Source organism: Dipodomys spectabilis, unplaced genomic scaffold (assembly GCF_019054845.1).
Source record: "Dipodomys spectabilis isolate Male_0828 unplaced genomic scaffold, ASM1905484v1 ptg000442l, whole genome shotgun sequence".
In the NCBI taxonomy this organism is placed as follows: domain Eukaryota; kingdom Metazoa; phylum Chordata; class Mammalia; order Rodentia; family Heteromyidae; genus Dipodomys; species Dipodomys spectabilis.
The window spans coordinates 42680-65574 of NW_024871119.1; the positions used below are offsets into that span (position 1 = coordinate 42680).

General features: G+C 60.0%; 1 protein-coding gene across 2 annotated transcripts; it reads left to right on the top strand.

Annotated features, from left to right (window-relative positions):
• Positions 1-9461: 9461 nt before the first annotated feature.
• Positions 9462-22024, top strand: Pex5 (peroxisomal biogenesis factor 5). Of its 2 annotated transcripts, none has more exons than XM_042668515.1 (16): positions 9462-9501; positions 9644-9807; positions 10609-10644; positions 11304-11436; positions 11837-11968; positions 14665-14770; positions 15223-15313; positions 16000-16110; positions 16323-16418; positions 17369-17488; positions 18944-19087; positions 19284-19354; positions 19876-20079; positions 20785-20951; positions 21152-21309; positions 21396-22024. In XM_042668515.1, the coding sequence occupies exons 2-16, from the start codon at positions 9661-9663 to the stop codon at positions 21792-21794; spliced, it is 2115 nt and encodes a 704-aa protein (XP_042524449.1). In that variant the 5' UTR covers positions 9462-9501; positions 9644-9660; the 3' UTR covers positions 21795-22024. The 2 variants fall into 2 exon arrangements, with proteins under 2 accessions (XP_042524449.1, XP_042524450.1); XM_042668516.1 differs by having other exon boundaries at positions 9475-9502; positions 9624-9807.
• Positions 22025-22895: the final 871 nt, after the last annotated feature.

The window sequence follows — 22895 nt, forward strand, 5'->3', positions numbered from 1 at the left end:
GGGGGCGTGGCCTAAGGCGGAGCAGGCCTGTCGTTTGGGGGCGTGGCCTAAGGGGAGCAATGCTGAAGCTTGGGGGCGTGGTCTATGCTGGAGGAACTCACGTCATTGGAGCGAGGCCTAAGTGAGAGAAAGTTAGGGCATTCAGGGGCGTGGCCTGGGTGGCAGACCTTGCCTCCGGGGGCGTGGCCTACAGGAGAGGAAGGGACATGTGAGAGGCGTGGCCCCTTGCTGCGCTTCCGGTCTTCCACTTCCTGGCTGCCAGAAGGCAGCAGCCTCCGGCCAAGCGCGTCCTCAGCCCTCGTGAAGGAGGGAGGCCTCGCGGCGCCTGCCAGGCCCGGACAGCAGACGAGACAAGAGCCACGCGGGCGCCCACGGAGCTCTGTGGGGCGCAGAGGTGAGCTCCGGGGACGGCCCAGGGGCGCCGGGGGGACCCCGACACGCCACTGGTGCGGCCCCGCGCCCCGGCCCGCAGCGCTGCGGGCAGGACTTGTTCTCCAGGGGGCGTGGTTGACTGGCAGGTGACGGGTGATTGGCAGGTGGAGGGTGGTTGGCAGGTGACGGGTGGTTGGCAGGTGGAGGGTGATTGGCAGGTGACGGGTGGTTGGCAGGCGACGGGTGATTGGCAGGTGGAGGGTGATTGGCAGGTGGAGGGTGATTGGCAGGTGGAGGGTGGTTGGCAGGTGACGGGTGATTGGCAGGCGACGGGTGGTTGGCAGGTGGAGGGTGGTTGGCAGGTGGAGGGTGGTTGGCAGGTGGAGGGTGATTGGCAGGTGGAGGGTGATTGGCAGGTGGAGGGTGGTTGGCAGGTGGAGGGTGGTTGGCAGGTGACGGGTGGTTGGCAGGTGGAGGGTGATTGGCAGGTGGAGGGCGGTTGGCAGGCGACGGGTGATTGGCAGGTGGAGGGTGATTGGCAGGTGGAGGGTGATTGGCAGGTGGAGGGTGGTTGGAAGGTGGAGGGTGGTTGGCAGGTGGAGGGTGATTGGCAGGTGGAGGGTGGTTGGCAGGTGGAGGGTGATTGGCAGGTGGAGGGTGATTGGCAGGTGGAGGGTGGTTGGCAGGTGGAGGGTGGTTGGCAGGTGGAGGGTGATTGGCAGGTGGAGGGTGGTTGGCAGGTGGAGGGTGGTTGGCAGGTGGAGGGTGGTTGGCAGGTGGAGGGTGACTCAAAGGTGGTGGCAGAATCTCTGAGGTCATGGGGTTGTGTCCCCCAAGAGGATTGTGGGTCCCCCGCTCCGCCCCCTGCTCCCTCCTTTTACTTCCTAGCCAGAGGAGAGGAGTTTTGATGGCTGCGAGTGTTTGGCCATTGTACTTTCCCGGAAGGCCTCAAAAGAAAGGAGTCTGGCCTGGTCATGTACTGGAAGCCAAAAGGAAGCTCTTCTTCCTTCTGTTCCTTTGCTCTTCCTTTCTTCCTTTTTCTCTCTCCCTCCCCCCCCCCCCTTGTGTGAGTCCTGGGCTGGAACTGAGGCCCTGGCTGCTTCCTCTGACTTTGCTGGCTCAAGGCTGGTGCTCTACCACTTGAGCCACAGCACCATTCTGGCTTTTTTTCTGAGTGGTTCGTTGGAGAGGGGAGCGTCACAGCTTTGAACTGTGATCCTCAGCTTGCAGCCTCCTGAGTAGCTGGGATTACAGGGGTGAGCCACAGTGCCTGGGAAGTTTTAGATAGGAAGTGAACTAAATCACCACACACACACACACACACACACACACACACACACACACACGCTCAGTGTCTCTATGTAGCTATATCTACACTAAGGTCTGTGCCTCCTAAGCATTATAAACTCCTTTATCCCCCCAAACAGAGACGCTCAAGCTCATGATGGCTGACATGCACAGATTTAAAACCAATGAAACCAAGGGACAGCCAAAATGACTCAGCTGGTACAGAGCCTGTTTAGCAAGCTTGGGGCCCTGAGTTCAAACCCCACAGCCTGGCCAAATTAAAAAGAAAAAACAAGTTGTGGGAGTGTGGTTTGGTGGCCCAATACTTGTCCAGCATGAGCCAGAACCCTTTGCCTCGGTCCCTAGCAATGCCAACCAAAACCCAAACCAAAGCAAGAGTCACTGTCATGCGCAAGACATTTGCTCTCTGCCCCTCCACCCCCATGAATGTGTTGAAATCCAAGCCCGGTTCCAGGAGGAGACAGAGCCTCTGTGACCTGGGTTAGGTCAGGAGGGTGGAAATCTTGCCCAAAATGTTTTATTCCTTGTTCCTTGCCAAGAGAGAGTAGGAGAAGATAACCAAAACCACACACACACACACACACACACACACACACACACACACACATATGTATATACACATATAGGTACACATATGTGTATATACATTTTTATATATATGTGCATCTATTTTATTTATGCATTATATATTGTGTATATATTGTGCATTATATATAGGTATATTTTTATTTATGCATATGCATGTATAAATATATATTTATATATGTTTACCTGCCCACCAGGAAGAGGGTTCCTTGTCAGTTCTTGCTACATCTGTCTTTTGTCTTGGTGCCTCAAATTTGTATTTCCTCCACCTCCAAAACTGATTAGCGATTGAGCAGGGAAGCCCTGGGTTCCAATCCTCAGTCCCAGAAAACAAACCAAGACAAAATGTGATCCATACATGTGTAAGCCACCCACGCAATGGCGTTCTGTTGTCAGCCAGGACTGAGGAAGACTGCATCCGTCAGCCCTCCATCACTCACAAACCACCTGAGTTGTTCCATTTAAAAAGATACAAGGTTATCCGGGCGCTGAAGGCTCAAGCCTGTCATCCCAGCTCTTCAGGAGGCTGAGATCTGAGGATTGTGGTTCAAGGCCGGCCCAATCAGTAAAGCCCATGAAGCTCTGATCTCCAGTGATCCACCAAAAAGCCAGAAGTGGAGCTTACAGGACCTGAATGCTCTTCCCTAGCTTTTTCCCTCAAGACTGGTGCTCTACCACTTGAGCCATACTTCCGCTTTGAGCTTTTTGCTGGTTCATTGGAGATAAGAGTCTCATGGACTTTGCTGCCTGGGCTGGCTTTGAACCATGATCCTCAGATCTCGGCCTCCTGAGTAGCTGGGATTGCAGGTGTGAGCCACCAGCACCTGGCTTTAAATCACAATATTGTCACGTCCTAAATAAGTTAACAGTATGTATGAATTTAAGATAACCCTGAATTTAATTTTCACATTTTTAACTTTAAGTCATTTTAGACTGATGATTTTTTTTGGGGGGGGTCGGTCGTGGGTCTTGAACTCAGGGCCTGGGCGCTGTCCCTCAGCTCTTCAGCTCAAGGCTGGCGCTCTACCACTTGAGCCACAGCACCACTTACAGTTTTCTGGTGGTTTATTGGAGATAAGAGTCTCATGGACTTTGCTGCCTGGGCTGGCTTTGAACCGTGATCCTCAGATCTCAGCCTCCTGAGTGGCTGGGATGACAGGCGGGAGCCACCAGTGCCCACCTGGCGACCGATGATTTTTGAATTGAAAGTAATAGGGCGCTACTCAAAACTGGAAAGCAGGGGCTGGGAAGGTGGCTCAGTGGTAGAGCGCTTGCCTTGCATGCCTGAGGCCCTGGGTTCGATTCCCAGCACCACATAAGCAAAAAGAAAAAAGCCGGAAGTGGCGCTGTGGCTCAAGTGGTAGAGCGCCAGCCTTGAGCTGAAGAGCTGAGGGACAGCGCCCAGGCCCACAGTTCAGGCCCCACGACCGGACCCAAAAAAAACACAACAAAACAAAACAAAATCAACACTGGAAAGCAGTATCATAACATTGAAGACAAATCAAATATCTGAACATGAATCAAGGAATTACATTTGCACGCGGTTGCTTCGGTTATAAGAACGATTTGCCATGTAACAAATCTAGGTCTTCCTTGTCAAGAAATTGCTAGAATGAGAAAAAAAAATCATCAGCTCTATTAAGCCTATGAATGACTGTGGTCTAAAACAGGCATGGAAATTTCCACCAAGTTTGTAAGTGTGACGAATGGACCGAGGACTTGGCATTGATTCAAGTGGAATCAGTCAGAGCAAGCAGAAGTGGATTTTTTTTTCTCTTAATTAAAAAAAAAGAAAAAGCCTGGCACTGGTGGCTCACACCTGTAATCCTGGCTACTCAGGAGGCTGAGATCTGATGCTTGCAGTTCAAAGCCAGCTGGGGCAGGAAAAGTCCAGGAGACTCTCATCTCCAATGAACCACCAGAAAACTGGAAGTGGAGCTGTGGCTCAAGTGGTAGAGCGCCGGCCTTGAGCCAAAAATCTCCGGGCCTGGGAGTTCTAGCAGCTCATGGCCAGTTCTTCGAGGTGCAGGAGTCTGGGTTCTGTAATTTAGCTACAGTCCCTAACCAGGGGAGGAAGAGGCGGGTAGCATTTAGCTGCCAGTCCTGCTGATAATCTAGCTTTCCTATCAGCAAATATCAATGTTAGCCTGATTCCCAGGAAGAGAACAAAAAGGGATCAATCTCCAGAATCGGTGAGGCGTGGGTATCGGGGTGTACCTGCTCCCCCCGCCCCAATTCCTTTACTTTAACTTTGGTGCCTTTCTGGGGCTTGAACTCAGGGCCTGGGCGCTGTCCCTGAGCTCTTCAGCTCAAGGCTGGCGCTCTACCACTTGAGCCATGGCGCCACCACCAGGTTTTTTGTTTTTGTAGTTAATTGGAGATACAAGTTTCGGGGCCTTTCCTACCCAGGCTGGTTTTGAACCATGATCCTCCGATCTCAGCCTCCTGAGTAGCTGGGATGACAGGCGGGAGCCACCAGCGCCCAGTGCCCTTGAACAATTTTGCTCAAGGTTACCGCTCTACCATTTTGAGCCACAGTGCCACTTGGTTTTTGGTTTTACCTTTTAAAATGGCTCAACTAGAGTCAAGCCAGGAGCTGGTAACTCCCTAGGAGCCTAAGATCTGAAGACCAAAGGTTCAAAGCCAGCCTGGGTTACAAAAGTCCAGGAGACTCTTAGAACTTCAGTGAATCAGCAAAGAGCCAGAAGTGGAGCTGTGGCTCAAATGGTAGAGCACCAGCCTGGAATGACAAAGCTCAGGGACAGCACCCAGGCCCTGAGTTCAATCCCGTCATTCTGTCTGTGTCTGTCTGTCTGTCTCTCACACACACACACATACAGATACAGAAGTAATATTTGGAACTTAGAACTTTAATAGACTAGTAAATAGGCAGTTAGCTTTGCCGGCGTTGGTGGGGCTGCGGGGGGCTTCTGTGAAGAATTCCTTCTCTCAGGTGAGTAGTTACGATGTCTTCCCTGACACCAGCAGCCCGGGTTGCATCGTGGGTTCGTACCCAGCGTTAGGTACCGGGGTGAATTCTGATCTCCTCTGTGTCTGGGTTGAGGCGATGTTAACTTGTGGACCCTCATCACAACCTGCTTCCTCAGGTGTGATGAAGAGCGGAACGTGGAAAGTGCGAACGCACCTGAAGGCTAGAGAGCGCAGCGCAGGGCTGCCAATGTGCTGGAAGCCTCGCTCGGTGCTGTTAGCGGTGTCCAGAGCGCTGCGCACAGCCGGCACTGCTGATCAGTTAGCAAACTCCTGGCAGGTGGGAAGGCCGTGTGTGTGTGCGTGTGCGTGTGTCTGTGTGTGTCTCTGTGTGTGTTTGTGTGTGTCTGTGTGTTTGTGTGTTTGTGTGTCTGTGCTTGTGTCTGTGTGTTTGTGTGTGTTTGTGTGTGTTTGTGTGTCTGTGTGTGTCTCTGTGTGTGTGTGTGTATGTTTGTGTGTCTGTGTGTATGTGTGTGCATGTGTGTCTGTGTATGAGTGTGTGCATGTGTGTGTCTCTGTGTGCGTGTGTGTCTGTGTGTGTTTGTGATTATGTGTCTGTGTGTCTCTGTGTGTGTTTGTGTGTCTGTGTGTATGAGTGTGTGCATGTGTGTATCTGTATGTGTGAGTGTGCATGTGTGTGTCTGGGAGTGTATGCATGTGTCTGTGAGTGTGTGCATGTGTGTATCTGTGAGTGTGTGCGTGTGTCTGTATGTGTGTGTGTCTGTGTGTGTATGAGTGTGTGCGTGTGAGTTTCTGTGTGAGTGTGTGTCTTGTATGAGTGTCTGTGTGTGTCTGTGTATGAGTGTATGCATGTGTCTGTGTGTCTGTGTGTGTCTCTGTGTGTGTGTGTCTGTGTGTGAGTGTGTCTCTGTGTGTGTGTGCATGTGAGTGTCTGTGTGAGTCTGTGTGAGTGTGTGTGTCTGTGAGTGTGTGTCTCTGTGTGTGTCTGTGTGTGAATGTGGTGTGTCTGTGTGTGAGTCTGTGTGTGTCTCTGTGTGAGTGTGTGTCTGTGTTTGTGCATGAGTGTCTGTGTGTGTGTCTGTGTGTGTGTGTGAATGTGTGTGTGTGTCTGTGAGTCTCTGTCTGTGTGAGTCTGTGTGAGTGTGTGTGTGTCTCTGTGTGTGTGTGTCTGAGTCTCTGTGTGTGTCTGTGTGTGTGTGTCTGTGAGTCTCTGTGTGTCTGTGTGAGTCTCTGTGTCTGTGTGTCTGTGTCTCTGTGTGTGTGTGTGTCTGTGTGTGTGTCTGTGAGTCTCTGTGTGTGTCTGTGTGTGTCTGAGTCTGTGTGTCTGTGTGTGTGTGTCTGTGAGTCTCTGTGTGTCTGTGTGAGTCTCTGTGTCTGTGTGTGTGTGTCTCTGTGTGTGTCTGTGAGTCTCTGTGTGTGTGTGTCTGAGTCTGTGTGTGTGTGTGTCTGAGTCTCTGTGTGTGTGTCTGTGTGTGTGTCTCTGTGTGTGAGTCTGTGTGTGTGTGTCTGTGTGTGTCTCTGTGTGTGTGTCTGTGTGTGTGTCTCTCTGTGTGTGTGTGTGCATGTGAGTGTCTGTGTGTGTGTGTCTGTGTGTGTGAATGTGAGTCTGTGTGTGTCTCTGTGTGTGTGTGTCTCTGTGTGTGTGTGCATGTGAGTGTCTGTGTGTGAGTCTCTGTGTGTGTGTGTCTGTGTGTGTCTGAGTCTCTGTGTGTGTCTGTGAGTCTGTCTGTGAGTCTGTGTCTGTGAGTCTGTGTCTGTGTGTGAGTGTGTGTGTCTGTGTGTGTGTCTGAGTGTGTGCGTGTGTGTATGTGTGTGTCTCTGTGTGTATGAGTGTGTGCGTGTGAGTCTCTGTGTCTTGTATGAGTGTGTGTGTCTGTGTATGAGTGTGTGCATGTATGTGTCTGTGTCTATGTGTGTGCGTGTGTCTGTATGAGTGTGTGCGTGTGTGTCTGTGTGCATGTGAGTGTGTGTGAATCTGTGAGTGTGTGTGTCTGAGTGTGTCTGTGTGTGTCTCTGTGTGTGTGCATGTGAGTGTGTGTCTGTGTGAGTGTCTGTGAGTGTGTGTGTGTCTGTGTGTGTGTGTGAGTCTCTGTGTCCGTGTGAGTGTGTGTGTGTCTCTGTGTCTGTCTGTGTGTGAGTCTCTGTGTGTGTGTGAGTGTGTGTCTGTCTCTGTGTGTGAGTCTCTGTGTGTCTGTCTCTGTGTGTGGGTCTGTGTGTGTGTGTGTCTCTCTGTGTGAGTCTGTGTGTGTCTGTGTGTCTGTGTGTGTCTGTCTCTGTGTGAGTCTGTGTGAGTCTGTGTGTGTGTCTGTGTGTGTGTGTCTCTGTGTGTGAGTCTGTGTGTGTCTGTGTGTGTGTCTCTGTGTGTGTCTGTGTGTGTCTGTGTGTGTGTCTCTGTGTGTGAGTCTGTGTGTGTGTCTGTGTGTGTGTCTGTGTCTCTGTGTGTGAGTCTGTGTGTGTGTGTGTGTGTGTCTGTCTGTGTCTCTGTGTGTGTGTCTGTGTCTGTCTCTGTGTGTGAGCCTGAGTGTGAGTGTGTGTGCATGTGTCTGTGAGTGTGAGTGTCTGTGAGTGTGTGCATGTGTCTGTGAGTGTGAGTGTGTGAGTGTGTGCATGTGTCTGTGAGTGTGTGAGTGTGTGTGTCTGTGAGTGTGTGGTGCGTGTGTGAGTGTGTGTCTGTGAGTGTGTGCGTGTGTGAGTGTGTGTGTCTGAGTGTGTGAGTGTGTGTCTGTGAGTGTGTGAGTGTGTCTGTGTGTGTGAGTGTGTGTCTGTGAGTGTGTGACTGTGAGTGTGTGAGTGTGTGTGTGTGCGTGTGTGAGTGTGTGTCTGTGAGTGTGTGCGTGTGAGTGTGTGCATGTGTCTGTGAGTGTGTGAGTGTGTGCATGTGTCTGAGTGTGTGAGTGTGTGTGTGCATGTGTCTGTGAGTGTGTGAGTGTGTGTGTGCATGTGTCTGTGAGTGTGAGTGTGTGTGTGCATGTGTCTGTGAGTGTGTGTGTCTGTGAGTGTGTGTGTGTGTGCGTGTGTGAGTGTGTGTCTGTGAGTGTGTGAGTGTGTGCATGTGTCTGTGAGTGTGTGCGTGTGTGAGTGTGTGCATGTGTCTGTGAGTGTGTGCGTGTGTGAGTGTGTGCATGTGTCTGTGAGTGTGTGCGTGTGTGAGTGTGTGCATGTGTCTGTGAGTGTGTGAGTGCGTGTGTGCGTGTGTCGGTGAGTGCGTGTGTGCGTGTGTGCATGTGTCTGTGAGTGTGTGCGTGTGTGAGTGTGTGCGTGTGTCTGTGAGTGTGTAAGTGTGTGCGTCTGTCTGTGAGTGTGTAAGTGTGTGCGTGTGTGAGTGTGAGTGTGTGCGTGTGTCTGAGTGTGTGCGTGTGTGAGTGTGTGTGCGTGTGTCTGTGAGTGTGTGTGTGTGTCTGTGTGAGTGTGTGCATGTGTCTGTGAGTGTGTGCGTGTGTCTGTGAGTGTGTGCGTGTGTGAGTGTGTGCATGTGTCTGTGAGTGTGTGAGTGTGTGAGTGTGTGCATGTGTCTGTGAGTGTGTGAGTGTGTGCGTGTGTGCATGTGTCTGTGAGTGTGTGCGTGTGTCTGTGAGTGTGTGCGTGTGTGCGTGTGTCTGTGAGTGTGTGAGTCTGTGCGTGTGTGCGTGTGTGCGGTACCGAGTCACAGCCTCCGTCTGCGGGTCTGGGGTTTCTCCGCCATCCTGATTTCAGGACAGCATCCTTTCTCCACCGCTCAGTGCGCCCGGGACCCCGACGCCCGTGAGCTGAGGACGGGGGCGGGCTCCGGTCTCCATGGAGACGGGGGCGGGCTCCGGTCTCCATGGAGACGGGGGCGGGGGAGCGCCCGGGAGCCGGGCCAGGCCGCGCAGCGGACCCGCGACCCCGCGTGGGAGCCGTTTGACCCCCGTTGCCGGGGCTCAGAAGAGGGGTTTACGGGAGGAAGCGGGACCTCGTGCCCTCCACACAGAGCTGAGCCCCGGGGTCCGGCGCCCCAGGCAGCGCCCTTTGCCCTGACGCGGGCGGCCGCGGCGCCGTCCTAACCGCTGAGCGGCTCCCGCCCGGCGGGCGGCGCTTCCCCTTTAAGGCGGGAGGGCGCGGCGGCGGCGCTTCCCCTTTAAGGCGGGCGGGCGCGGGACGCCTCCCGGTCCCGCCCCCTGGACGTCACGCGAGGCCCCGCCCCCTGGACGTCACGCGAGGCCCCGCCCCCGGCAACAGCTTCCGCCCGAGCGCGGCGGCGCGCGCAGCGGCGCAGGCCCCGCCCCGCCCGCCCCGCGCTCGCCCAGGTGTCGCGGGTCGTCGGCCGCGGTGAGCGCGGGGCCGGGCGAGGGGGGGGGGGGGGAGGGGGGCGCGGGGCCGGGCGGCGGGCGGGCCGCGAGGCGGGGTGGGGGGGGGGGGGAGTCGCCCCGCGCCCGCCCCGCGTCCGACCCCGGCCCGCGTGTCCCCCCAGAGCCCGCTGCGGTCACCATGGCGATGCGGGAGCTGGTGGAGGGCGAGTGCGGGGCCGCCAACCCGCTGATGCAGCTGGCCAGACACTTCACCCACGACAAGGCCCTGCGCCAGGACGGACTGCGGCCCGGGCCCTGGCCGCCCGGGGCCCCCGCGCCCGACACGGTGAGCACCGAGCACCCAGCACCGCGGGGGGATCACAGCCACCACCGAGCACAGCACCGAGCACCCAGCACTGCGGGGGGGATCACAGCCACCACCGAGCACCCAGCACCGCGGGGGGGATCACAGCCACCACCGAGCACCCAGCACCGAGCACCCAGCACTGCGGGGGGGATCACAGCCACCACCGGGCACCCAGCACCGAGTGCCCAGCACTGCGGGAGGGGAGATCACAGCCACCACCGAGCGCCCAGCACCGTGGGGGGGGGAGGAGAGATCACAGCCACCACCGAGCGCCCAGCACTGAGCACCCAGCACTGCGGGGGGGGGGGGGAATCACAGCCACCACCGAGCACAGCACTGCGGGAGGGGAGATCACAGCCACCGCTGAGCACCTAGCCCTGTGGAGGTGGCAGCCCTGGGGCTTGAACTCGGGGCCTGGGCGCTGTCCCTGAGCTCAGGGCTGGCGCTCTACCACCTGAGCCACAGCCCCACGGGTGGCTTTTTGGTGGCTCATCAGAGATGAGTGTCTTGCAGACTTTCCTGCTTGGGCTGGCTTCGAACCTGGAGCCTCCGATCTCAGCCTCCTGAGTATCAGGGATCGCGGGTGTGGGCCGTGGGGGGAGCCCTGCGGGAGGATCTTTAGGGCAATAGTGACAGGTTTTCAGCTGAGCCTCTGAGGGTCAGGGCAGGCTTGTGACTTGCCTGAGGCCCAGCTAGACTTGGCCCAGAGCGTGATGACGTGTGTGCGTGCTGGCGCTTGCGTGAGCCACGTCCAATCAAACATCTCTCTCTTTGTCTTAGGTTGTCAAGCCTCTGGGAGCAGCCTCAGAAGATGAAGTAAATATTACCATTGCCTCTCTTTTTTGTCAGTTGTGGGACTTGAACTCAGGGCCTGGGCGCTGTCTCTCAGCTCTTCAGCGCAAGGCTGGCGCTCTACCACTTGAGCCACAGCGCCACTTCCGGTTTTCTGGTGGTTCCTTGGAGATCAGAGTCTCACGGCCTTTCCTGCTGGGGCTGGCTTTGAACTGCGATCCTCAGATCTCAGCCTCCTGAGTAGCTGGGATTACAGGCATGAGCCACTGGCCCCTGGCTACCATGGTCTCTTTACTGCCCTGTTTTCTTCCTTTCATTTCTGGGACTTGAACTCAGGGCCTAGGCCCTGTCTCTGAGCTTTTTTTTAAATTTAAGGCTGGTGCTCTACCATTTGAGGCACAGCTCCACTTCCAGCTTTTTGGTGGTTTATTGGAGATGAGTGGCTCATGGATTTTTCCTGCCCAGGTTGACTTTGAACTGTGTTCCTCAGATCGCAGCTTCTTGAGGAGCTGGGATTACAGGAGTGAGCTACCGTGCCTGGAACCTTACTACTATTTTCTCCCTGCGTCTGTTTGATCTGACAGTTCTACCTTCACTCAGGGGGGGCCTGTGGGGTTTTTTGGTGGTGGGGAAGGGGCGGTTCCCGTTGACTCCAAAGGTTCATGTCATCTCTCTCGTGGCAGCTGGTGGCTGAATTCCTACAGGACCAAAATGCACCCCTCGTGTCTAGAGCCCCTCAGACTTTCAAGATGGACGACCTGTTGGCCGAGATGCAGGAAATGGAGCAGTGCAGTTTGCGCCAAGCCCCACAGAGAGGTGAGTCCAAGGGTCATCGGCGATGCCCGGACCAGCCAGGGACTTATTTACTTAGTTCCCCAGTCCTGGGGTTTCAACTCACGGGCCTGGAAGTCTGACTTGGCTGTTCCCGCTCAAGGCTTAGTGCTCTGCTCTCTTGAGCCACGCCTCCCCTGCCAGCTTTTTGCTGGTTCAGTGGAGATGAGAGTCTCCTGGACTTGTGCGTCCCGACTGGCTTTGGTTGTGTGTCTCAGATCGAGGTCTTCTGAGTAGCCGGGACTACAGGCATGAGCTACTACGCCCGGCTGACAATCAAGCAGGTGTTTGTGGGCACTTAGTGTTTCTTAGGCACAATGGACAGATACATAATTGGCTTTCTTCTGTCTCAGTCCTCTCTGTTTCTCTGTCTTTTTTTAATAAGCTCCCGGAGTGGCTGATTTAGCCTTGTCTGAAAATTGGGCCCAGGAGTTTCTCGCTGCTGGCGATGCTGTGGATGTGAGTCAAGATTATAACGAGTCGGACTGGTCTCAAGAATTCACCAACGAAGGATCAGGTGAGTCCGGGCCGGCGCTTGCCTGCGCTTCCTAGGGGAAGCCAACGCTCCTGCTGTTTTCCTGGCTCTTAGGATGGAGGTGATATTGCTTAAGACATTTCCAGCTCCTTGATTTCTGAGTTTTGTTTTGGTGCCATTCCTGGGGCTTGAACTCGGGGCCTGGATGCTGACCCCTGACCTTTTTCCCTCAAGGCTGGCGCTCTGCCATTTGAGGCCCAGCTCCACTTCTGGCTCTTTTTTTTTTTTTTTTTGCTGGTTCATTGGACACAAGAGTCTCGTAGATTTTTCCTGCCCCGGGCTGGCTTTGAACCGTGATCCTTCGATTTCAACCTCTTGAGTTGCTGGGATTACAGGCGTGAGCTACCGTATGTAGCCAATGACCTCTCTTGGTGGCTCCTATGCGCACGGTGGCTCTGAGCCTTGGTTCTTCTCCTCCCTGAGCTTGTCTGGCTGGGATGGGGGGAAGGGTCTGTCCTCAGCAGTCATTCTGCTTGTCACAAAGAGAAGCATTGTTTGTCTTTGGTCCACTGTAAGAAATCCGGAGGAGCAAGAGATACAAATTGCACAACTGGCTTATGAACGCTCATTCCAAACGCTGGCAAGGCCTCAGGGTCCCCATCGCTCAAGGTACTGTGGCTCACGCCTGTAATCCCAGCTACTCAGAAGGTTGAGAGCTGAGGATCGCAGTTCCAAGCCAGCCCGGGCAGGAAGGTTCTTGAGGCTCTTATTTCCAATATACCACCAAAAAAAAAAAGCCAGAGATGGAGCTGTGGCTCAAGTGGTAGAGCGCCAGCCTTGAGCTGAAGAGCTGAGGGACAGCGCCCAGGCCCGGAGTTCAAGCCCCACGACTGACAAACAAAACTTAGCCATCACATAGGGTATGAAGTGATGTATACGATGCTGGTGGTGATGCCATTTTGGGGTTACACTGCACCCACGATGTCGCGTGACCCGTCATCCCTGCAGTGATAAAATGGCCCAGGATAGACGGATTACAGCTGGAGGTTTCCAACACTGCCCCCAGCACTCAATACACACAGATTACTGTGCCGTCTCACGCCTGCTTTGCTGGGCTCCATGCTCTTTTGGGGGGGCTGAGGGGGGTACTTGGGTTTGAACTCACAGCCTCACATTTGCTAGGCAGGTGCTCTACCACTTGAACCACTCTTCCAGCCCTTGTTTTTGCCAGTCCTGGGGCTTGAACTCATGGCCTGGGCGCTGTCCCTGAGCTGCTTCTGCTCAAGGCCGGTGCTCTACCACTTGAGCCACAGTGCCACTTTTGGCTTTTTCTGCGTCTGTGGGACTGAGGAATCGAACCCAGGGCTTCCTGCATGCCAGTTGAGCACTCTACCCCAGATCCACCCGCCCAGCTTCTTCCGGCCTTTTTAAAACTTGAGTTATTTTTCCAGTGGGGTCTGGAAGTTTTTGCCTAGGTCTGGCTTCGAGCCTCAATCCTCTTGTCTCCTCCCCGGGTAGCAGGGATTACAGGTGCACGCTACCACGTGCACTTGCTGGCTGAGATAGGGTCTTGCTAAGTTTTTAACCTAGGCTGGCCTCAAACTTTGGGCCTCCTGAGTTTTGCCTCTCAAATCCGGGATTACAGGCACGTACCACCACACCCGACGGTGCCATTCCTTAACAAGTATTCCTCTAAGACCGAGAGATCTTCCATTGCTTGTTGCTGATGAAATCGTCCTTAATCCAGAGGCGAAAAATGTGTTTGCAAGTTCATTGTACTTGTTTTTTTTTTTAAACGCTGGTCCTGGGTTTGAACTCAGGGCCTGGGTGCTGTCCCTGAGCTATTTTTTGCTCAAGACTAATGCTCTGATCACTTGAGCCACTGTACCACTTCTGGTTTTTAATGTAATGAATCTGACTTTAAAAACAAAAAACGAAAACACTGGAGCTAAGAGTCTCAAGGGACTTTGCTGGGATTACAGGCCTGAGCACCAGCACCCTGCTCTAGATTCTTTTTGTTTTGGTCGATCTTGGGGCTTGAACTCGGGGCCTGGGCGCTGTCCCTCAGCTCAAGGCTGGTGCTCTACCACTTGAGCCACAGCGCCACTTCCAGCTTTTTGCTGGCTCATTGGAGATAACAAGTCTCATGGAGTTACTGCTCCGGCTGGCTTTGAACCGCGATCCTCACCTTTCAGCCTCCTGAGTCGCTGGGATGGCAGGCGGGAGACACAGACACTGGACTTGCTCTGGTTTGGGTTTTTGTTGTGTTGATTTTGAGATCGGTATTGAAATGTGGTCAAGCCTCAGCTGAGGGCCGGGGCCGTCAGTTCTCAAATTGGGGAGTCAGGACGGGTGGCCGTGTTTGTGAGCCCTGGGACACAGAGCCGGGGAAGGAACCCTGAGCAAGCTCCGGCCTCCTTGTGTTTACTTAGGCTTCCAGAACCTTCTGTCTCGCAGCTTTTTTGTTGTTGTTGTTGTTCCAGCCAAGTAGGACAAAGTCCTAGGGGTTGAGACAGGAGCTCGGTGCCCTTTGTCACCCGCTGAGGCCGTTTAGAGGCTGCAGGCTGTGGCCTCTTCCAGGGCCTCGTTTGTGGCACGCGGCGGGGCGTGGTAGTGCACGCCTGTCATGGCAGAGGCTGACTGCAGCTCAGGATGCCTCCCGGAGGCCGGCTGGGCAGGGTTTGCCTCTGGGGGCCTCGTTGGCGCATGCTCCCTGACTGAGCGCCATCTCCCCGCAGACGCCCCGCCGGCCTCCCCCGCCCGCTGGGCCGAGGAGTACCTGCAGCAGTCGGAGGAGAAGCTGTGGCTGGGGGAGCCCGAGGGCTCGGCCGCCTCCGAGCGCTGGTAAGGGGCTCGCGGCTGCCACCTGCCGGGCGCGGGGCGCAATGGTCGGACGCTCCCGCAGGGCCGCGCGGGCTGGGGCTGGGCTGGGCTGGGCCCCGTGGGCTGGGCTGGGCTGGGCTGGGCCCCGTGGGCTGGGCTGGGCTGGGCCCCGTGGGCTGGGCTGGGCTGGGCCCCGTGGGCCCCGTGGGCTGGGCTGGGGCTGGGGCTGGGCCCGTGGGCTGGGGCTGGGCCCCGTGGGCTGGGCTGGGGCTGGGGCTGGGCCCGTGGGCTGGGCCCGTGGGCTGGGCTGGGGCTGGGGCTGGGCCCGTGGGCTGGGCCTGGGCTGGGCTGGGCTGGGCTGGGCTGGGGCTGGGCCCGTGGGCTGGGCTGGGCTGGGCTGGGCTGGGCTGGGCCCGTGGGCTGGGCCTGGGCTGCAGCTGGGCCGCCGTCGGACGCCCCCCTTCCTCCCCTAGGTATGACGAGTACCGCCCCGAGGACGACCTGCAGACGGCGGCCAGCGACTTCGTGGGCAAAGTGGACGACCCCAAACTGGCCAACTCCCAGGTGAGCCCCCCCAGCTGCGGCCGGCGCTGCCCTGAGATCCATCCTGTGTGTGTGTGTGGGGGGGGCGGTCCTGGGGCTTGAACTCTGGGCCTGGGCGCTGCCCCTCAGCGCTTCAGCCCAAGGCGGGCGCTCTACCCCTTGAGCCACGGCGCCACGTCTGGTTTTCTGGTGGTTCCTGGGAGATCAGAGTCTCAGGGCCTTTCCTGCCCAGGCTGGCTTTGAACCGCAATCCTCAGATCTCAGCCTCCTGAGGAGCTGGGATGACAGGCGGGAGCACCAGCACCCGGCTTACTCTCTCAGATCTTTAGAGGCTGAAATGCTTTTATTTTGGTCCTCTGCATTTGCGTGTGCGTGCGTGCGCGTGTGTGTTCTGGTATTAAGCCTCCAAGCTTTCCCACTTGGCTTTTTGGAGCCACGGCTGCACTGCATGCTTTGGGGTTTTTGTTTCGCTGCTTCACTGTTGCCACGAGCCGCTCAGCCTTTTCCATTCCCGCGGGCCTCCAATCAGGATCCTCAGCGCTCAGCCTCGCGAGAAGCTAGGCTGACAGGTGGGAGCATCCGCTCGGGCCCGTGGCGCTGTGGGCCGGGTGAGCAGGTGCCAGGAGGTCAGGGACGGGCGCCGGGCGCCCGGGGGCTGGGCAGCGGGCCCGTGCCACGCGGTGTCCATCTGTGTCTCCGTGCTCTAGTTCCTGAAGTTCGTGCGGCAGATCGGCGAAGGCCAGGTGGCCCTGGAGTCAGTGGCGGGGTCCGGCCGCGTGCAGGCCGAGCAGTGGGCGGCCGAGTTTATGCAGCAGCAGGTAAGATCATGGCTGTGGTGTCTGCCAGTCCCACTTCCGAGCTAGCTGGAGTCCCCAGGCCCCGGCTTCCGTGGTCTCCAGCTGGCGAGAGGGGAGTTTGTGCGGGAGGCTCAGGTCCTGAGTGGAGGCTGCTTTGCCCTGGAGAAGGTTCTGGAAGCGTGGGCAGTGGGTGAGGATTCACAGGTGGCATTTACTGCTCTTCCTGTTTGCAGGCCACCTCTGACGCGTGGGTCGACCAGTTCACCAGGCCAGCGAAGGCCGCGGCAACTCTAGACAAGGAGTTTGAGCAAGCCAAGTCAGCCATAGAGGTGAGAGCCCCCGTCCTGTAGTCCCCGCTTGGGTCAGAGCAGATGCCCTCAGCTCCATCCGCCCGCCGCGCCAGGGGCCAGAGTCACACAGGCCCTGGGCAGGGTACCGCAGCTCCCGCCTGCCATCCCAGCTGCTCAGGAGGCTGAGGCATGAGGATCGCTGTTCAAAGCCAGCCCAGGACAGGAAAGTCCGTGAGACTCTTCTCTCCCATGAACCACCAGAAAAAAAGCCAGGAGTGGCGCTGTGGCTCAAGTGGTTGAGCACCAGCCTTGAACAAAAAGCTCAGGGACAGCGCCCTGAGTTCAAGCCCCAGGACCAGCCTAAAAAGAACCAGCAACAAAGCAGTGTATTCCCAGAGTTCTCTTAAGTGACCAAATGGGAATGTGGGAAATCGCTTTTCCTTCCATTCCTGAACAGATTGAAGAGCTGGAGTGGGGGGCGGCGGCATTGGGTTGTTATTTTTTCTAATCTTAATTTGTGTGTGTGTTCTGGTGGTTTATCGGAGATCAGAGTCTCACGGACTTTCCTGCCCGGGCTGGCTTTGAACCGTGATCCTCCGATCTCAGCCTCCCGAGTAGCTGGGATGACAGGCGGGAGCCACCGCGCCCGGCTCACCGTGCTATTTCTATACGTGCCTATTATGTACTTGGAGCAGATTCATTTTTTTCTGCACTTATTTCCTCCCATCTTATTTCCTTATTTGCAAACCATCTTCAGAAGAGTTAGTTTTCTTTTCTCCCTCTGGTCGTGGGGCTTGCACTCGGGGCCTGGGCGCTGCCCCTGGGCTTTTCTCCACTCGTTTCCTTTTTTCCGACTGAGTAATATTCCCCGTGCACGCACGGCGCGATGGCGCCGGGAGCGCGTCTGCCGCCCGGCCGCCGTGGGCTTGGCCAGGCCCGCGGGGCCTTGGCCTGCAGAACCTCCGCTCTCTGCCTCCCCTTCCTTGCAGTCGGATGTGGATTTCTGGGACAAGCTGCAGGCGGAGCTTGAGGAGATGAGCAAGCGGGAGGCCGAGTCCCACCCCTGGCTCACCGACTACGACGACCTCACGGCTGCGTCCTATGACAAGGTAGGAGTGCCATTTCCTCCCGTGATGTCCACTCGGAATCTGAGCCAGTCCTGGGGCTTGAACTCAGGACCTGAGCTTTGATTTTCCACTGGAGCCCCAGCTCTACTTGGGGCTTTTTTGGTGCTGAATTGTAAAGAGTCGCCTGGACTTTGCTGCTGGCTTCAAACAGTGAGTCTCCTTGAGCGGCTGGGATTACAGGTGTGCCCCACCATGCCTGGCCTGAATTTGAATTCTTGTTTGTTTGTTTTTTTGGTCAGTCGTGGGGCCTGAACTCTGGGCCTGGGCGCTGTCCCTCAGCTCTTCAGCTCAAGGCGGGCGCTCTACCACTTGAGCCACAGCGCCACTTCTGGTTTTCTGAGTGGTTCATTAGAGATCAGAGTCTCATGGACTTTCCTGCCCGGGCTGGCTTTGAACCGCGATCCTCAGATCTCAGCCTCCTGAGTAGCTGGGATGACAGGCGGGAGCCACCCGCGGGTTTGGGTTTTTTTTGAAAGAAGTGTTCCTCCTCCTTTGGCTCTCTCTGCTTTGACGGTGTATAGAGCACATGCTTTCTTTGGAGATGGACAGTTAATAAGATCACTTTTGTCACGTCATAATGGTTTGCTGCGTAACTGCAGTAAAGGGGGTTTGTGTGTGTAGTGGGTTAAGAACACATACACTGAGTGCCGGTGCTCACGCCTGTAATCCCAGCTGCTCAGAAGGCTGAGATCTGAGGATGGCAGTTTGAACTCAGCCGGGCAGGAAAATCTGTGAGCCTCTTTATCTCCAGCGAACCACCAAAAAGCCAGAAATGGAGCTGTGGCTCCAGGGGTAGAGCGCTAGCCTTGGGAGAAAAAGCTCTGGGCAATGTCCAGGCCCTGAGTTCAAGCCCCGGGGCCCACACAACACAGCCAACAAGAAATGTGTGGACGGGGAGGCGCTGGTGTCTGAGTCTCGTTTCGGGTTCACATGAGGGTTTGTAGATGTGGCGGGAATTCCAGTGACAGTAGGTCCCAGCTGAGCAAGAATCCGGGCACCAGTGACTTCGTGCATGCATTCGTGCACACACGCACACGCACACATGCACACGTGCACACGTGCCGCCCGTCCAGAGCCTCCAGTGCAGCTCCTTGAGCTCTGGCTTGGCTTTCTGTCAGGGCTGGTGCTCTCCCACCTGAGCCAGGCCATTGAACTGGCTTTGTGCCAAGACCATCTCCATGGCAGGCTGTGTCCCAGCCTTTCTGAGTCGGCCTCTCCACTCAGCCTCCCCCTGGCCTGGCCTCTCTGAGCGGGCCTCCTCCCCCATTGCCTCCCCCCAACCCTGCCTGGCCTCCCCCTGCCCGGCCTCCCTGAGCGGACCTCCCTGCCCAGCCTCGCCCCCCTCGCCCAGCCTCCCCCCCTTGCCCTGCCTTCCCCCGCCCGGCCTCCCCCTGCCCGGCCTCCCTGAGCGGGCCTCCCCCTGCCCGGCCTCCACAGGGGTACGAGTTCGAGGAAGAGAACCCGCTGCGCGAGCACCCCGGGGCCTTCGAGGAGGGGCTGCGGCGGCTGCGCGATGGCGACCTGCCCAACGCCGCGCTGCTCTTCGAGGCGGCCGTGCAGCAGGACCCGGAGCACGCCGAGGTGAGGGAGGACGGAGACGGGGAGGACGGAGAGGGGGGAGGATGGGAGGAGGAGGGGGAGGGGGAGGATGGTGAGAGGGGGGAGGATGGGAGGGGGAGGGGGAGGATGGTGAGAGGGGGGAGGAGGACGGGGGAGGAGGATGGGGGAGGGCGGCGGCCCCCTCACCCCCCCGCACCCCCCCTCACCCCCGCCGCAGGCCTGGCAGTACCTGGGCACCACGCAGGCGGAGAACGAGCAGGAGCTGCTGGCCATCAGCGCGCTGCGCAGGTGCGGGGCGGGGGTGGGGGTCCCCGGGACGGACGCCCTGCACTGTCGTGTCCTCCTCCCCCCCCCCCCTGGCGTCCTCACCTTGCCCTGCCTCGGGCCGGGCCAGCGATCGGAGCGCGGGGACCCCCCCCCCCCGCCCCCCGCCCCGCCCCGCCCCGCCCCAGGCCGACGCGCCCCGCCCCCCCAGGCCCACGCGCCCCGCCCCCCCAGGCCCACGCGCCCCGCCCCCCCGCCCCAGGCCGACGCACCCCGCCCCCCCCAGGCCCAGGCGCCCCGCCCTCCCGGCCCACGCGCCCCGCCCCCCCCAGGCCCACGCGCCCCGCCCCCCGCCCCAGGCCCACGCGCCCCGCCCCCCGCCCCAGGCCCACGCACCCCGCCCCCCAGGCCCACGCGCCAGGCCCACGCGCCCCGCCCCCCAGGCCCACGGGCCCCGCCCCAGGCCCACGCGCCCCGCCCCCCGCCCCAGGCCCACGCGCCCCGCCCCCCGCCCCAGGCCCACGCACCCCGCCCGCCCCGCACAGGTGCCTGGAGCTGCGGCCCGACAACCGCACGGCGCTGATGGCGCTGGCCGTGAGCTTCACCAACGAGTCCCTGCCGCGGCAGGCGTGCGAGGCGCTGCGGGACTGGCTGCGCCACCACCCGGCCTACACGCACCTGCTGCCCGAGGGCGCGGGCGCCGCGGGCCCGGCGCAGGGCCGGCGCACCGTGGGCTCGCTGCTGTCCGAGTGAGTGCGGGCCGGGGGCGGGGCGCCGGGGGCGGGGCCTGGATCGGGGGGGGGGGGGGGGGGGGGGGCGGGGCCGGCGCACCGTGGGCTCGCTGCTGTCCGAGTGAGTGCGGGCCGGGGGCGGGGCGCCGGGGGCGGGGCCTGGATCGGGGGCGGGGCCGGCACACCGTGGGCTCGCTGCTGTCCGAGTGAGTGCGGGCCGGGGGCGGGGCCGGGGCGCCGGGGGCGGGGCCTGGATCCGGGGGGGGGGGGCGGGGCCGGCGCACGGTGGGCTCGCTGCTGTCCGAGTGAGTGCGGGCCGGGGGCGGGGCCGGGGCGCCGGGGGCGGGGCCTGGATCCGGGGGGGGGGCGGGGGCCGGCGCACGGTGGGCTCGCTGCTGTCCGAGTGAGTGCGGGCCGGGGGCGGGGCCTGGATCGTGGGGGGGGGGGGCGGGGCCGGCGCACGGTGGGCTCGCTGCTGTCCGAGTGAGTGCGGGCCGGGGGCTCGCTGCTGTCAGTGTGGGCGGGGCCAGGGGTGCTGTTTGAGTGCAGGTTGTGGCGGGGGGCGTGGCGGGGGCGGGGCTCGCTGCTATCCCAGCGGGTGTGGGCGGGGCCAGGGGTGGGCTCCCTGTTGTCCGGGGCGGGGTGGGGCCGTGGGGCGCGGAGGCGAGGCTGCCCCAGCCCGCCCGGGTGCGCTCACCGCCCCGCTCCGCCCGGTTCCCGCAGCTCGCTGTTCACGGAGGTGAAGGAGCTGTTCCTGGCCGCCGTGCGCCAGGACCCGGCGGCCATCGACCCCGACGTGCAGTGCGGCCTGGGCGTGCTCTTCAACCTCAGCGGCGACTACGACAAGGCGGTGGACTGCTTCACGGCCGCGCTGGGCGTCGCGCCCGGACGTGAGTGACCGCGGGGCGGGGTGGGGCGGGCCCCCAGCCCCCCCCCCCCCCCGTGATCGGCGCTCCCAGCCCCCCCCTCCCCGTGGTCGGCGCCCCCAGCCCCCCCTCCCCGTGGTCGGCGCCCCCAGCCCCCCCCCGTGGTCGGCGCCCCCAGCCCCCTCCCCGTGGTCGGCGCCCCCAGCCCCGCCTCCCCTCCCCAGGACTACCTGCTGTGGAACAAGCTGGGCGCCACGCTGGCCAACGGGAACCAGAGCGAGGAGGCGGTGGCCGCGTACCGCCGCGCGCTCGAGCTGCAGCCGGGCTACGTGCGCTCGCGCTACAACCTGGGCATCAGCTGCATCAACCTCGGGGCGCACCGGTGAGCGGGCGGGGCGGGGCGGGGCGGGCCGGGCCCCGGGCGTGGGGGTCTGGGATGCTCTCCCCCCCTGACCGCGGCCCCCGCAGGGAGGCGGTGGAGCACTTCCTGGAGGCGCTGAGCCTGCAGAGCCGGCCGGGCGCGGCCCGCGGCGCGGGCGCCATGTCGGAGAACATCTGGAGCACGCTGCGCCTGGCGCTGTCCATGCTGGGCCGCAGCGAGGCCTACGGCGCCGCGGACGCGCGCGACCTGCCCGCGCTGCTGGACATGTTCGGCCTGCCGCACTGACCCGCCCGGCCCCGATCGCGGGTGGCCACCCGCTCGCCCGCCCTCGGTGCTGCTCTGGGACTTCGGGGGCGCGGCCAGTGGCGTGGGGTGCGCCTGCCCTGCGCCCCTCCGCTGTCAGGAGGGAGATGGTGGGGGTGGGGCCGGGATGTCGGGGCCCCTGCAGGTTCCCCGGGTGCTGGAACGCGCCCGGCCGGGACTAAGTGGCGTCCCCGGGCGCGGCCCCCGCCGCGGCCACGGCGGCCCGGAGGGCGGTGCAAGTGTCTCCGACCCGCTCGGCCCCGAAGGCCGAAGGAGCTTCTAGAAGGTTCTGGCCGGCCTGGACTCCGCCGCCCGCGATCACGGACTCCGAAGGTCGCGGCCCGCGCCGCCGGGAGTTTATTTTTCTCTACATGAACGTGTGCAAATGACCGAAATAAAAGTGTGAACTGTGCGTCTCTTGTCGGTCGTGGGGCTTGAACCCGGGTCCCAGGCGCCGTCGCTCGGCACACACGAGCGGGTTCCACTGGAGATGGGTCTCCGGGCTTTCCCGCCCAGGCTGGCTTTGAACCCGCGACCTCAGACCCCAGCCTCCCGCGTGGCCGGGTGACGGGCGGGGCCGCCGGCGCCGGCTCGTGACTCGGAGGCGTCGTGGAGCCCCGGCCCCTGCGTGGCGCTGGGTGGGCGCCGGAGTTCACGTTCAGATGGACGCGCGCATGCGCAGCGAGCGTGGGCCGAGGCGTGGCGCGCCCTAGCCCCGCTGGGAGGCGTGGCTTAGAAGGACGCGCCTGCGCCTGCGCCCTGCGTCCTGAGCCGGGGCTGGCGGGCGGCCGTGACCCGCGATGACGCAGAGACGCCGGCGCTGGGCCGGGAGGAAGGAGCCCGACGTCAACCCACCAGGGCCGGTTGCGTGGCAACCGCGGTGACCATGGCAACCCCGTCCCACGGCAGGGACGGCCTGCAACCCAGAGCCCAACCCCCCATCCCAGTGCGCTCTTCTGTCTCAGGGCACTGAGGCTTTGGGACACTTCCTCAGGGCTTCAAGTTTTCCTGTGTCCTGGGAAGAAGTAGCTGCAGCTACAGGTTAGGAGGAGGAGGGGAGCACTGCAGGGTGGGCAGGAGCAGGAAGGGAGCGGTCCAGGGCGGGGCTTGTGGAAGAGCAGAGCACAGGAGGGGTGTGGCAAGGGAGCAGAGGAGAGCAGTGCAGGGGGCGGGGCTTGCGTCCCGAGGAGGACCGTGCGCACACCTAGAGCACCATCTGGTGGCAATCAGTGGTCACTGCAACCCCCCCCCCCCCACCTGAGAAGAAGAGGACAGTGAACACA